The sequence below is a fragment of the Triticum dicoccoides genome, chromosome 1B, assembly GCF_002162155.2.
Source record: "Triticum dicoccoides isolate Atlit2015 ecotype Zavitan chromosome 1B, WEW_v2.0, whole genome shotgun sequence".
NCBI classification, from domain to species: Eukaryota; Viridiplantae; Streptophyta; class Magnoliopsida; order Poales; family Poaceae; genus Triticum; species Triticum dicoccoides.
The window spans coordinates 528,249,162-528,264,005 of NC_041381.1; the positions used below are offsets into that span (position 1 = coordinate 528,249,162).

General features: G+C 45.0%; 2 protein-coding genes and 1 non-coding gene across 3 annotated transcripts in view; 1 reads left to right on the forward strand and 2 right to left on the reverse strand.

Moving 5' to 3' along the window:
• The window catches only part of LOC119350550 (NADPH-dependent aldo-keto reductase, chloroplastic-like), a 2,524-nt gene extending 894 nt beyond the window's left edge, over positions 1–1,630 (reverse strand). The window contains exons 1-3 of the mRNA XM_037618321.1: positions 1,607–1,630; positions 1,238–1,510; positions 794–1,045 (exon numbers count right to left, since the gene is read on the reverse strand). Coding sequence (XP_037474218.1) covers positions 794–1,045; positions 1,238–1,510; positions 1,607–1,630 — 549 coding nt within the window. The remainder of the gene's footprint in view (positions 1–793; positions 1,046–1,237; positions 1,511–1,606) is intronic.
• Positions 1,631–2,765: 1,135 nt separating this feature from the next.
• TRNAY-GUA lies at positions 2,766–2,851 on the forward strand. Its single transcript is given in 2 exon segments — positions 2,766–2,802; positions 2,816–2,851. It is a non-coding gene; the product is annotated as a tRNA-Tyr (tRNA).
• A 4,022-nt stretch (positions 2,852–6,873) lies between these two features.
• Positions 6,874–9,773, reverse strand: LOC119347036 (NADPH-dependent aldo-keto reductase, chloroplastic-like). Its single transcript, XM_037616049.1, has 8 exons — positions 9,648–9,773; positions 9,401–9,552; positions 9,124–9,174; positions 8,487–8,563; positions 8,299–8,386; positions 7,707–7,979; positions 7,325–7,576; positions 6,874–7,158 (listed from the first exon to the last, which is right to left on the reverse strand). Exons 2-8 carry the CDS (start codon positions 9,515–9,517, stop codon positions 7,075–7,077), a joined length of 942 nt encoding a protein of 313 aa, XP_037471946.1. The 5' UTR covers positions 9,518–9,552; positions 9,648–9,773; the 3' UTR covers positions 6,874–7,074.
• Positions 9,774–14,844: the final 5,071 nt, after the last annotated feature.

Consider the following 14,844-nt stretch of genomic DNA (forward strand, 5'->3'; position numbering starts at 1 on the left):
TGTCTCGACCGTGAGGTCCGAACATATTGAACATCTAGCAGAGATTTGGTGAGCCGGGTTGAAGATGCCCTTATGGGCTTCTAAAAATTATACTTTTTCTATCAATGCCAAGGTAGAAAGTGTTTGCTTTTTCTTGAAAAATGATGTAATACTCTTAAGGTTAAGAACTACAATATGATACACATTTTTCACACTTTGAATACAATATTTGCGAATAGAGGGATACAACAATCAAAATGGTAGCACATGGGAAAAATATATGATCGAGCAATTATTTTAAGCCTTCAGTAAAAGAAGGCACTTTTTCGGTCTTCCCATCCATTGGTGCACACATTCATAAAAAACAAGGTATTTGTTCTCAGCAGTTTTAAAGGAAGTATATCCATCTGCATACAACCACTAACAAGAAGTAAGATATTTATGCTAGCATGATATAATGCCACGTCTTCATCGGAACTTCATACACTTCAGATTTCACCATCCCAGAAATCCTCCACGGTTTTGTTAATACCTTGGGGGTGAACTACAAATTCAGCTCTTAGAGTCTTAATTTGCATATAAAGGACCAAAACAATCTCAATAGCCAATGTCAGAGGGTAATTCTATGGATTGACATGCACTATGTTTCTAGAAAATAATGATCAAAACATTAACGTTTTTAAGATTTTTTTTGAAAGGACAAAACATTGCATATTACCATCAAGGTGCGCTAAGCCAATATAACCAACATAATAAAGATAGGAAGGACCATTTGCAATTTTGCATGGAGGAAAATAGAGGAGTTTATGCATGCCTGTGGGATTTCAGAGAACTTTGACATCAAATCTTCAGGAATAGACCAGTCAAATATGTTAAAGTTCTCCTTTATCCTTGTTTGATTGATGCTTTTTGGAAGTACACTCTGACCCATTTGAAGGCCCCAGCGTAGAGCAACCTGTGCAGGACTTCTCTGCAACTTCTCGGCAATAGAGATGACAATAGGGTTGCTAAGAAAGCTTGGACCCGTGAACGCAGGTGATCCAGGTCTACCTAAGGGTGAATATGCCTGCAAAAATGAAAGTAAAAATTTGTGAACAACCTAAGGTAAACTAACCAATGGAGAAGTGATTTTCAAGAAAACAACCTAAAGTAAACTAACCAAGGGAGAAGTGTTATTCAAGAAACTTGGGCAGTATCTTATTGAAAAAGAAGAAGAAGAGGGAAAATTGCTGGTACATTGGTGATATTCGAAACTTACAGAAAGATGAACACCCTTTGACTCGCAAAGTTCACGGAGTTTCATTTGCTGCCAACCTGGATGGGACTCAACCTGGTTGACAGCAGGAATTACTCTAGCAATGGCAAGCAAATCCTCCATCCTCTTGCAAGAAAAGTTGCTCACACCGATTGCACGAGTCTTGCCGGAGTAGTATAACTTCTCCATCGCCCCCCATGTAGCAGGGACATCAAGAGGAATATAGTTTTCAGCGGTTCGGACAGCTCCTTTGTTAGTTCGGACCGGAGCGTGGATCTGCACAATATAGTACATTATCAGTAAATCAACTAAGGCACATTCATATATTTTTTCGAAAAGGCATTCATACAGTTAAAGCAACTTTTACTTCACACTGAGCTCAGGAATGCACTTCATTCAGTTAAAAAAAAAACACTTCATCGTTCAGTAAATGTAATACTATTAGGTTTTGTTTGACCCTCTCAATCTTTTTACGCCAAAGAAGTTGCTTAGAGGTGAGTCATATTTGTACTTTCAGTACTGCGTGGGGGGACAGGCATATCACAGTACGTTCGCTGTTAAATGGATAGACAATCAAGCATAGAAATTTACAAGGAACAGGTCTAAGTACTCCAGTTGCAAATCTTCAAGAGTAGTGTCAATGCCCTCTGGCACATCTTCTGGGGCGTGATTACCAGACCTGCAAAATCCAAAACATCTTTTGACAACACGGCCCTGCAAATTACATACAAATGATGAAACTAGGGTACAAAGGAACGAGTCCTAACCACAACTTAGAAGAGATAAATAAATCTTCACGCTTAACCACGCAGTCCTCAAACAGTTTCTTCAGAGCCAGACCAATCTATAAAAGGGTGCAGATTCAATTTGCTTGGTTATATGACAAAACGCACAAGGTTACAGATGGACAGTTTTGTGTAGCAGAAATGACTTCAGATAAAAATAATAATGATGACATGAGTCTCATACTCTCATGACTAACCACCAACATTTCATGTACCTATCATTTTCCTGATCTTATAGAAAGCTATGGCTCAAGTATTACCTCCTTCTCATTGCGGTACGCTGGAGCACAATCAATATGCCGATATCCGGCCTGTATTATAAATGCATCAAACTCTTAGATTTTGATGAGATAGTATAGTTTAACATTTCAAGATTAAGAGTTAAGACTAGGAAAGGCTTCAGTAGCATTTTCCAGAGCTTAAACCCAGTGGCGGAGCTTCAGCGGAAAAAGAGGAGGACAAAGAGAATGCAAAAGTAGAATTTAGCGAGAAAAGAAGCAAAAAGTGCCCAAAACTAAGTGAACGTAGGCTAAACAGGTGGAATTTTGGAATCACAGAGATAACCTTATAACTTATTGTGTTGCTTGTTGTAGGTGCCAAGATGCCCTGCTCCAGATTAAATCACACACATTGTAGCGTGTGAGCACTTCAAGTGCAACTAAGACTCGAATTTAAGAATGGGATGCACGTTGTTCAGACGGTGAAGTTCTTGCTTATGATGTGAGTTGCAAGGGGACTAACACAAACCGACCTTAGCTCAGTTGGTAGAGCGGAGGACTGTAGTCGTTGCAGATAAATCCTTAGGTCACTGGTTCGAATCCGGTAGGTCGGAAACTTTTTTTATTTTTGCGATTTTTTAGCCAAACAGCAGGAAAGTCACAGGCCAATCTGAAATTGAACGAATCTACAACTACAGATTCCATGAAAGGACCTTGACGGCAGCGTAGAAGGCCTCCCCGACCGTCCCGGGCTCTGTTTTCGCCGTGCCGAGGCCAACTGATGGTATTCTTGCGCCGGTGTTGAGGACGAAGGATTCGGCCATCTCTGGTTATCTGGCCCCCAAAAGCCTGCTAGAGATCAAAGAACAAGCAGGCATAAAAGATGCTGCTCCATTCATTGGAGTTTGGATTTACGAGGGATTACGATTTACGAGGGTTCTACAGAGTTCAATCTGAGAAGAATTATGCTACTGCGCTACTGCAGGGTGAAATTAATCCTGACGGAAAAGCACAGGAATGACGGGTGGTTACTTGTGATTGGGTAGGAGTGGAAGCTGATCGATCCTTAAGCTCTTTACGCCGTCGCCCGTCCAGAGTCTCCAGGGGAAGGCCAAGTGAAGGGAAGCTGACGGCCACCAGGAGAGGAGAGACGCGGCCAAGGAGGGGGACTGGATGAGCAATGCGGGCATGCGACAAGGCGGAGAGCGGCGACAAGCGGCCTGCCGGCCTAGGTTTTTTATATTCCCGCGCGAAGTTGTAATGGTCACACGGCCCCACGTGAGAAATAATAAACGAGGATAATAGCGGATCATGAATTATAAATAAATAGTAAGTATAAAGTATGGTCTGGTGAATTCCCGTCAAAAAACATAAAATGATAACATAGCAGGGTCTTGATCAACGGCACGCCGGGCCCCCCATCTCGCACGGACAAGGCCTTCGTCAAGGCGGCCCGGTGTCCCCCATGTTGTTCGTGTTGGTCATTGACGCGCTCAACACGCTACTCCAGTTCGTCGTGCAGTCCGGGATTCTCAAGCGGCTCACGCGCAGACATTCTCCGTCGAGCGTTTCTCTCTTCGCTGACAACGTGATTATCTTCTGCCATTCTGATAGGTCTGAACTCTTCACTATCAATTCGCTGTTCGATCGTTTTGGCACTGCCTCGGGTTTGCGCACCAACTTTGCTAAGTGCCTGGCCGCTCCAATCCAGTGCTCCGCCGACGATGCCAGCGCCGTCGGCGCGGCCCTCGCTTGCCCTGTGGTGCCCTTCCCCATCCAGTACCTGGGTCTGCCCCTCTCGCTCAGAAAAGTGCCCACCTTCCCCCTTCTACCCCTGATTGAGAAGCTCGCCCGCAAGCTCGCTACCTGGAAAGCTGCCCTGCTCAACCGTGGTGAGCGACTCAATCTCGTTTGGCAAGTCTTGAGCGCCATGCCTGTCCACATCCTCCTTTCCATGGCTCTCTCCCCCGCCATCCTCAAGCAGGCCAACCGCATCCTTCGCGACTTCCTTTGGCACGGAAGAAAGGACGCGCGAGCTGGCTCCTGCTTAGTCAGCTGGGCACGGGTTTGTCGCCCGATCGAGCTGGGAGGTCTTGGCATCCGCGACCTTCACCGCACAGACATCTCTCTCCGGATTCGATGGCTATGGCTTCAGGCCACCGATCCTTCTCGGCCGTGGTCCTACCTCCAGCTCCCACGCGACCCTGAGGCGCTCCAATTCTTCCGGGCTTCCACGCCGTGGATCATCGGGGATGGCAACAGCTGCCGTTTCTGGGTTGATCCGTGGCTGGATGGGCAACCGCTCCTTGATAGCGCCCCTGCCCTGGTGACGTTGGTCCCCCGCCGCGTCCAGCGATCCCGCACGGTGGCCCAGGCGCTTTCCGACCGTTGTTGGATATCCGACATCCAAGGCCCCCTTGGCCCTGCTGCTGCTGTTGATTATGTTGGGCTTTGGCGTCGCCTACAGCTCGTCGAGCTCATCCCGCGCCCAGACCTGCTGCGTTGGCGCTGGACTGATAACGGTGTCTACTCTGCCTCCTCCTGCTACATCGCCTTATTCCACGGCTCCACGGCCTCTGAGTTTTGGCGCCTCACCTGGCACACCAGCGCCCCCACTTCTGTGCAGTTCTTCATTTGGCTAGCATCCCTCAACCGATGTTGGTCTGCCGACCGCCTGGCCCGGCGCGGCCTGCCGCACGAACCGGCGTCGTCTTCTGTTGCCAAGAACCCGAAACGCTCCACCACATCCTGGTGGGATGCGTGTTCGCGCGCATCACTTGGCACGAAATCCTCTCGTGGTGCTCCCCGACAACCGTTTCGTCGGACGACAACACCGGCTACTTTGCTTGGCTCTCTGAAGCCACTCTCCTCCTCCCGGCTGCGCTGAGCCGAGGCCTCGCCACCATCGCCTCCCTCACTGCATGGTCCCTTTGGCGACACCGGAACGCGATCATCTTCGACAAGATTACCCCCTCCTCCTCCTCCCTGATTGTTGCGATCAAAGATGATGCTCGCTCCTGGGCTGCAGCGGGAGCTCGAGGACTCGCTGCGAGTAATTTTGTAACCTGAACTTGTAATCTTTGGGGCTGAGCAACCCCCTGCCCTATGCTCGCACTGGGATCATGGGCTCGCCATTCGTGCGCACGTGGCTATGATTCCCAATCATGCACTTTGTTCTCTCCTTGTATCAATGCAATGATACGCTAGCTTAGCGTATTCGAGAAAAAAAGTTCTACCGTGTAATACTGTCTTTTTTTTCGAATATAGTATAGACGTAGACGCTCATACATACGCATGCACGCACGCCCTATTCTATTCTAAGGTGCAATACTGTCGATAGCAGGGCCAAATTAGGGTTTTGCAAAACAGATTATGATGATTTTTATATGTTTATAAAAGGATAACCTGTTGCTTGCAACATACCCAAGACACATATTCGACATTTTTTTGCGTCGAACATATTCGACACTTGACGTGCAGTCCTGATGTGAGTCGATCAGCTTGTGTACTCTGCTTTTTTTTTGCTTGACTAGAGAACTTCTCATGAGAGAGAGCTGTTCCTTTTTTTCCTGGATTGATTACTTCATGTAAGTTGTCATACTTGTTATTATTATGAATTTTTTTGTATGTGCAGAATAAAAAACACCCACTAAATTTTCCATGTGAGAAATACAAATATTTTCCCAAATATGCCATGTGAGCAGTACCAAAAGTCCTACATTTGCCATCTGATCATTACAACATTCTTTAATTGTTGCCATGATTCAGAACACATTTTTTTTAAAATTTGCCATGTAACAATTTACATTTCCCTCCATAACTGCCATGTTTTTTTTATACCATCATTCCTACTATTGCCATGTGAACACCAGAAAAATTTCTGCCATGACTTCTAGAGAAAACATTTTTTTCCTAATTTCATTTCAACACTACATATTTTCCCCAAATTTCCCATGGTCTGACGTGGCTGACATCTGGACTCCACCAGACCTCCTCGATTTGAAGCTTGGTTGTGGGATTTCAAACGCCGAGACCGGCCTGGCCCAATTTGGTGATCCGCATTGGGGCGCTAAAAGTCTCATGACTGTCCAGTCCAGATATTTGGGGCCGATTTGAGGATTCACGTTGGAGATGAGATATTTGGGGCCGATCTGAGGATTCACGTTGGAGATGCCCTTAGAGATGTACCACAATTTTCTAGTAGCTACAAGAATATCAATTGTTCTCAATTCTTAACAGCACTAACGAAAAAAAAATTTGATCAGACCAGAACTATTTTCTACCCCCTCGGTGTTGAAAATAAGGCGTATAAATTTTGCTTGAAGCCAAACAATGTAAAGTTTTGACCCAAGTTTGTAGAATATTTCATCAACAACTAAAGTACCAAATTAGTATTTTTTTTCATATTGTATCTATTTACTACTCCCTCCGTTCGGAATTACTTGTCTTGGAAGCGGATGTATCTAGAACTGAAATACATCTAAATACATCCATTTCCACGACAAGTAATTCCGAACGGAGGGAGTAGTATTGTAAAACGAGGAAAATGACAGGGGACATCATGGCTCAACTACAGGTTCTATGAGCTTAGGTATCACGAAGCGGCCTGTATTGACTATTTATAAGATGAATCATATTTTCACACTTGAAAATGAGATATTCCCGGATAAAGGGATCCGATAATCATAGTAACACCAGTAAAAATTACAGAGGAAGTATAGCCAATATGCTTTCAGTTTCTTCTCTACAAGAAGCATCTACATGCAAATACAAAATCAGACGAGGACTACGGTCTCATGCTGGAATTCAATGCTTTCAGTGCAGCACTTCATACGCTTCAGATTTCACCATCCCAAAAATCCTCCACGGTTTTGAAAATACCTTGGGGGTGAACCACAAATTCAGCTCTTAGCACCTTAACCTGCATTTAGCAAGACAATACAATATCAGATAACATATATAGGAAGGTAAGGCTGCCATGAACTGCATTCCCCCCGATGGAAGAATGTGCAAATTATTAGACATCATAATGCGGATAAAAAATCTGTTTCAACAGAGCAAATAACAAGGATGGAATTGAGAGATGCCTGCTGAATTTCAGAGAAATTTGCCATCAAATCTTCAGGGATAGACCAGTCAAATATGCTTAAGTTCTCCTTTATTCTTGTTTCATTGGTGCTTTTCGGGAGTACACTCTGGCCCATTTGAAGACCCCAGCGTAGGGCAACCTGTGCAGGAGTTTTGTTTAACTTCTCCGCAACAGAGATGACAATGGGATTGCTAAGAAAGCTTGGACCCGTGGATCCAGGTGATCCATGTTTTCCTAAGGGTGAATATGCCTGCAAAAGCAGAAGTACAAAATTGTGAACAACAAACAAGAGAAGTGGAGTAATTTTCAAGAAAGTAGCTACCAATGTTACTGAAAAACGAGGGGAAATCGCCGCTATACTGGCGATGTTTAAAACTTACAGAAAGATGAACACCCTTTGACTGGCAAAGTTCCCTGAGTTTCATTTGCTGCCAACCTGGATGGCACTCAACCTGGTTGACTGCTGGAGGTACACTTGCAATGGCAAGCAAATCCTCCATCCTCTTACAAGAAAAGTTACTCACACCGATCGCATGGGCCTTGCAAGAGGCATATAACTTCTCCATTGCTCCCCAAGTAGCAGGAATGTCAACAGGAAGAAAGTTTTCAGGGGTTGGGATGGCACCTTTCTTCGAACGAAGTGGAGCATGGATCTGCAAAATATAGGACATCATCAACAAAACAACTTGGGCACATATACACGCACGGTTAAAATCCATTTCTCCCACGACGAGCTTGAGAATACACTTCATCGTTCAGTGAAAGCTAGGCTTGGGGTTTCAACCTCCTTTTCGATTTTTTTAATATTTTATAGTTTTATTTATCACTACCAAATACAAAAAACATTCATGCTGAAAATGTTTCCAAGACTGCATAATAAACATAATACATCTACTTTTAGTATTATGTGAGCGAAGGAAATTTCAATATATACACTATTGAATAGATGGAAAATTATGCATAGAAATTTACAAGGAAAAGGTCTAAGTAGTCCAGCTGCAAATCTTGAAGAGTGGTGTCAATGCCCTCTGGCACATCTTCTGGGGCTTGATTACCAGACCTGCAAAATTTAAAATATCTTTTGAAAACACAGCACTGCAAATTACATGAGCTACTTCTTTATGAATGATGCCGCTGAGGTTGAAAACATGAAGCCTAACCACAACTTAGAAGTGATAAATAGATCTTCACGCTTAACCACACCTTCATCAAATAATTTCTTGAGAGCGAGACCAATCTATAAAAGGTGAGAACGCATATATTTCAATCCAGTTAGCTTAGTGACAGAACATAACATATCTTTTGATAAAAATCAGCAACAGTACAGGAGGGATATCTTTTGTAGTACTACATGAGTTCAGACAACATATGGATGCATGAATGATATCAAGAGTCGCAGTGTGGCCTTCTCTTTAAGCAGACCACATATCTAAATTTTTTTCCATCAATTTTGCAGATTCATAATTCGTTCCCACATGTACATGTCAGAATGTTTTCAGAAATTTTGGCACTTCATTTGATTTGGTAATTATCCATATTTTTTGAACAAAGAGAAGAACCATGTTCCTTGTCAGTGCCAGGGAAAAAACACAGCAGTACAGATAGTGCGCAGAATTATGTACATTACTGTGCAAACAAACAATTTTTGTTACACAAAATTTAGCATCACACATGTTTTCAGTGAGTACAGACCAGCTAATTTAAATTGGTAAAAAAAATCAATCTCCACAACAAGCACATCAAAGGGGCATCCATCAAATCTGATTGAATACTACTGCTCAAGTAATTACTAATTACCTCCTTCTCATTGCGGTACGCTGGAGCACAGTCAATATGCCGATATCCAGCCTGTAGTATTGCCGAAACATCAAAATTTCAGTGTTGAACAGAGCAGTGCATTTTGGTATTTCAAAATCGAAACCACGACAGGCTTCGGTAGCACTTTAAGCCACACAAAATGAGTAGCACATGGGCACTTCGGAAGAAACCTAATTTTGAATTCAACAGATCATTCATCTTAATTACTCCGTAGATGTGATTCGGCAGTTTAGTACAGATGCTGCTTAAAGGTGACCTTGACGGCGGCGTAGACGGCCTCCCGTACGACGCCGGGTTCGGCTTTCCCCGTCGCCGTGCCGAGGCCAACTGATGGGATCCTTGCACCGGTGTTGAGCACAAAGGATTCAGCCATCTGAGATTATGTGGCTGGTCCCAAGTCCCAACAGCCTGCGAGAGATCGAAGAGCGAAGCAGACAAAGGTAGTCGTGACTCGTGAGAACAAGGAAATCGCACCGAGATGGATTTGATTTGGGGGATCGAACCTTGCGCCGTTCGACGGCTCGACGGAGGAGGCGAGGTCGAGGTGGGCGGACGGCCGGAGTGGTGATAGAGAGGGGCGACGCGACCAAGGGGACGAGGGGGGAGGGACTCGCCGCTCAGAGTCAGAGTACAGTGCGCAAAGTGGACCGTGGAGTGGAATGTATTTAACTAGCGGAAATTGCTTGGACGGTACTGCCACCATGGCCGTTGTTTGTCCTGTGCGAGCCCCGCTATCGTCCGTCACGTCTGAGTGCTCCGGACAAATGACGCTGTCGCCATCGTTGCCGTCGCCCTGCTGATCGTCGTCACCTAGCATATCCCGGCCCACGAAGCACCGTGATTCCGCGAGGAGGTTGGCTGTGCCAAAAACCCAGCTGGAAGCCGATTTAATTTGAGATTGTTCAACGAATTCATGTCCTCCAACTCTCAAAACAGGCTTTCCTTCATTACGGCCGAACTGATATAATGTGGCAATGAAAGCTTATGCAAGCAGATCAAAAGAAAACGACATATGAGAGAGAAGCAACAACGCCAAAACTCAAAGCCGAACAATAAAAGAGGGGACAAAACGCCTAACAACAAGCTACCGAAACCATCGGCCCGGAATAGATCCGGGCCTACCCTCTTGTGGGCTGTGTAGTACCGATCTTACCAAGAGATCACGAGAACCGAGAACGATAACAACAAAGACACATGTAAAAGATAGGAGACACCTGAGACCACCCCTTACCAGAGTGGAGGCAGCTACATGCCAATGCCAGGATCAAAGCATGCTCAAAGACACCAATCGGACGGGACAGGAGCTCGACGACAACGCCCCAAAGAGAGTGACGAGGCAACGCGTCGCCTCTGCCGAGCCTGAAAAGACGACCTAGGGTATTCACGCGAAGCCCGGACATAGGGAGAGGACCCACATCGACACCAGCGCCGAAGCACTAAGGGCATCTCCAACAGTCGTAAGATAGGTGTTGGTTAATTTACCACCTAGGACATAATGATGATGTGGCATGTAATAAATGTGGAGAGAGAGCAAAGTTGTACTCCCTCCGTCCGGGTTTATTAGGCCTAAAGACAACTTCTCTTAGACCAAGACACATAGTAATTTGCTCACATTAATTATTCCATTCTACTCCCAATGCACTCTCTCACATGCATGCAGCCAATGAAAAAGCACACATGAAGTGTATTAACTTTTCAGCCATGGCACCAACAACAATAGCTTTCAATACAACCAATGAAATGGTTGCATGCATGCACCTTTCCAATGCGGGGCCTTATAAAAGGGGACATGCTTGTGATGCTGAGAGGCCTAATAAACCCGGACGGAGGGAGTATGTAGATTAACCAACAACCTTTGCACAAGCTCCAAGGTGAAATAGAGAGCAATCACATTTATTTTCTCACCATCTATTGGATAGCTTACATACAATCTATTGGAGTAGTTGTATGGTAGCTTGTTGGTTGATGACATGGACATTTTACCAATAAGACTAACATACAACCTGTTGGAGATGCCCTAAGCTTTCACTCTGAGACTTACCGTGCCACCCGCAGTACCAAGGTTTGCCGACACACCCTGAAAAGAGGGCCGCCACCGCCAGCTCGAGCCCTCCAGGTCCAGACCAGGGAGCCGCCATGATGCCAGGGCCATCCGCCACCCCTTCCCTCGCTACCCACATAGCCAGGAGGAGGTACCACCACCGCCATGGCTGTTGTTTCGTCGTCACTCAACATAAACCCGACCTACGAAGCACCGCAAAGAGGTAGGGTGTGCCAAAAACCATGCTAGAAGCCGCTCTAGTATGAGCCTGCTCGATGAATTCCTGTCCTCCAAATTAATTGGTAGAGTATCTTTTCTCCTTGAACTTATTTCCTAAACATGCCCCAAGATTTAATTATTCTTCAAACGGATGGGCTAAAAATCAGTCGACTGATTTTTTACGAAGTCTCGGTCGCCCCCCTACCCCCCGCGTTAGATCACTAGGGGCTTCAAAATCTGTGCATGCTGTTTTTTTAGGATCTGTGCATGCTGTTTGTTTGTTGTGAAATAGGCCCGTGCAGGAATACAGTCGGCCTGTTTAGTGCTTTTCTTTCTTTCTATTTTTGTGAAAGGTGCAGGTATGCGTGGTGGGCTTGGCATCTTCCACATCCCCCCATTCCAGTGTGTCTCTTTCGCTTGTACTAAAGTAGTGATCTAAACAGTCTTATATTAATTTACGGAGGGAGTACATTCGAAACCAAGCAATCCAACCTTTTTTTTTACTCGTCTCCATTTTAGTTAGTTTCTTTTGCTGGGTTATTTGGCATTTTTATGTGGCATTTTCCTTGATTCACTTGTTTGTCCTTTTCTCTTTTATAGTTTTGTTTTTCTTCATCTTTTCTCATAATATTTTTTCCTTGTTTCTTTATTTTATTATCAGTTTTTCTGTTGCATATTATTCTAATTTTATGAAAAATAATATATTTCATTCACGTCATTCGCCGTCTGACAAAAACACATTGGAATTCTTGGATTTGGTCACGTAACACTTAGTTCCGTCGTGCGAGCAGTGCAGCTAGGCATCATAAGCCGTCTTCTCTCTTTTTTAGCACGGGTGGGATAAGGTTGTAGGCTTCTTATGTTACATCCCGGTTATTTTTGCAGTGCAGTCTTTTTGTCCTCTTTATCCTGTTTTTGTGGGTGATTTTGAGTCATCGGGTGTTTGTTGCCCTTATTTTTTTATTTCATTTTCTTGCTTTTTATTTGCATTTTGTTTATTATTTTTTCTTTTTCCTTTTTCCTTTTTTGTTTATTTTCTTTTTTAGATAGTTTTCTTTTTTTCTTGGGCTATTTTTTATTTGTCATTTTCTCGATCGATAGAGAATTAGTTAGATCTCATTCTTTTTGGTAGCTATGGATTTTGCACATCAAGTTTTGTGTGTGGTTGACATGTGTGTTGTGTTGATGGCCTAGTACGTTGTTGCCTGCTTTTTTTTTCACTCTCTAGTCAACTAGAAATTATATTATTACATAGACCGTAAGGTTGTGGTGTTTTATTAGGGGAATGGGGCCTTTTGCATGCTCGCCAATAGGCATGAACTTCAAAGTGTCGCTCCAACTTCAACTGCATGTTCTGAATGCGACTTCAATTAAGTGGTGTTTTGTCGATAGAATGGTGGTTGCATGTCTATCACTAGGCACACAACTGCAATTGTCATGCCCCGACAACTGCAAGTGTCACTCCCGATTGCAACTCGGTGATGTGTTGTTAGGGAAAGGTTGCAGTTGCATGTATGCCACTACGTTGCAATTTCAAATGCCCCTTCCTCTGGTTGCAACTACATGTCTTTGACACAACTGTAACTATGTGATGTTTTGTTCGGTCAGGGGTGAGTTGCATGTCTCCCACTAGGCCACAGTTGGAACTATCGCCCCGACAACAACTGCATGTCTTCAACAAAAGTACAACTATGTGATGTTTTGTCTGGTAGTGGTGAGTTGCATGTCTCCCATGAGGCCGCAACTGCAAGTGTCACCCCGACTGCAACTACATGTCCTCGACACAACTGCAACTATGTGGTGTTTTTTCTGTCAAGGGCAAGTTGCATGTCTCCCACTAGGACGCAATTGCGAGTGTCGGCCTGGATGCAATTGCATGTCTTCGACGCAACTGCAACTATGTGGTATTTTGTCCAGTCAGGGGTGAGTTGCATGTCTCACACTAGATCACAACTAGAAGTGTTGCCCCCGACTACAACTGCATGTCTTCGACACAACTGCAACTATGTGGTGTTTTGTCTGATAACGGTGAGTTGCATGTCTCCCACAAGGATGCAACTGCAAGTGTCGCCCCCGGTTAGGGATGAGTTGTATGTCTCCCACTAGGCTGCAACCGCAAGTGTCACCCCGCCCGCAACTGCATGTCTTTGACGCGACTGTAACTATGTTGTGTTTTGTTCAGTCAGGGGTGAGATGCATGTCTCCCACTAGGTCGCAACTGCAGGTGTCTGCATGTCTTCGACACAAGTACAACTATGTAGTGTTTTGTCTGGTAGTGGTGAGTTGCATGTCTTCCATGAGGTCGCAACTGCAAGTGCCGCCCCTAGTCAGGGGTGAGTTGCATGTCTCCTACTAGGACGCAACTGCAAGTGTCGTCCTCGATTGCAACTCCATGTCTTCGACACAACTGCAACTATATGGTGTTTTATCTGGTCAGGGGTGAGTTGCATGTCTCCCAATAGGCCGCAATTGCAAGTGCCGCCCCAACTGCAACAACAAGTCTGGTCAGGGGGCTTTGTTTTGTCTAAATGGGCGGCGTCGAGAGATATGGTGCCCAGTTGCATGTCCCACGCTAGGCATGCAATTACATGTCTTCTACCTTGGTCGCAACTGCAAGTCTTATAACTTGGTTGCAACTTGACTTCCATTTTTTTGTACGGGGACAGGCGCCAGTTGCATGTCCCACATTAGGCATGCAATTAAATGTCTCCTAACTTGGTCGCAACTGGGGACCATTGTTTTCTCAGAGAGGGTGGTGTCGAGATAGATAGATAGATAGAGAGAGAGAGAGAGAGAGGGTCCAGTTGCATGGCCCACACCAGGCACGCAACTGCATGTCTTTGAGCATGGTCACAACTGCATGTCTTATAACTTGGCTGCAACTCGACCTTTTTTTTGTCGGATGAGGTGAGAGGCCAGTTGCATGTCGCAGAATAGGCACACAACTGCATGTCTTTTCTAACCAGGTTGCATTTTTGTAAGTGCCTTTGTTTTGTGGGAGGTGGCAGCGACAAGTGAGTGGGGGCCCTAATTGTAGTCATGCAATTGCATGTCTTCCAACATGGTCACAATTGCATGTCTTCAAACTTGGTTGCAACCCGTCTTTTGTCTTTGTTGGACGACGAGAGGGACCAGTTTGCATGTCCCACACTAGGCACACAACTGCATATCTACTAACTTGGTTGCAATTGGTCAAGAGTGGGGGGGCACTTGCATACTCAAATGTAGTCATGCAATTGCATGTCTTCTAACTTTGGTCGCAACGACACTTTTTCTTCTGTCGGGCAAGGAGAGGGGCCAGTTGCATGTCTTCCAACATGGTCGCAACTCGACTTTTGTTTTTTTTCGTCGGATAAGGAGAGGGGCCAGTTGCATGTCCCGTGCTAGGCACGCAACTGCATGTCTTCTAACTTGGTTGCAACTGTAAGCGGCTTCCGTTG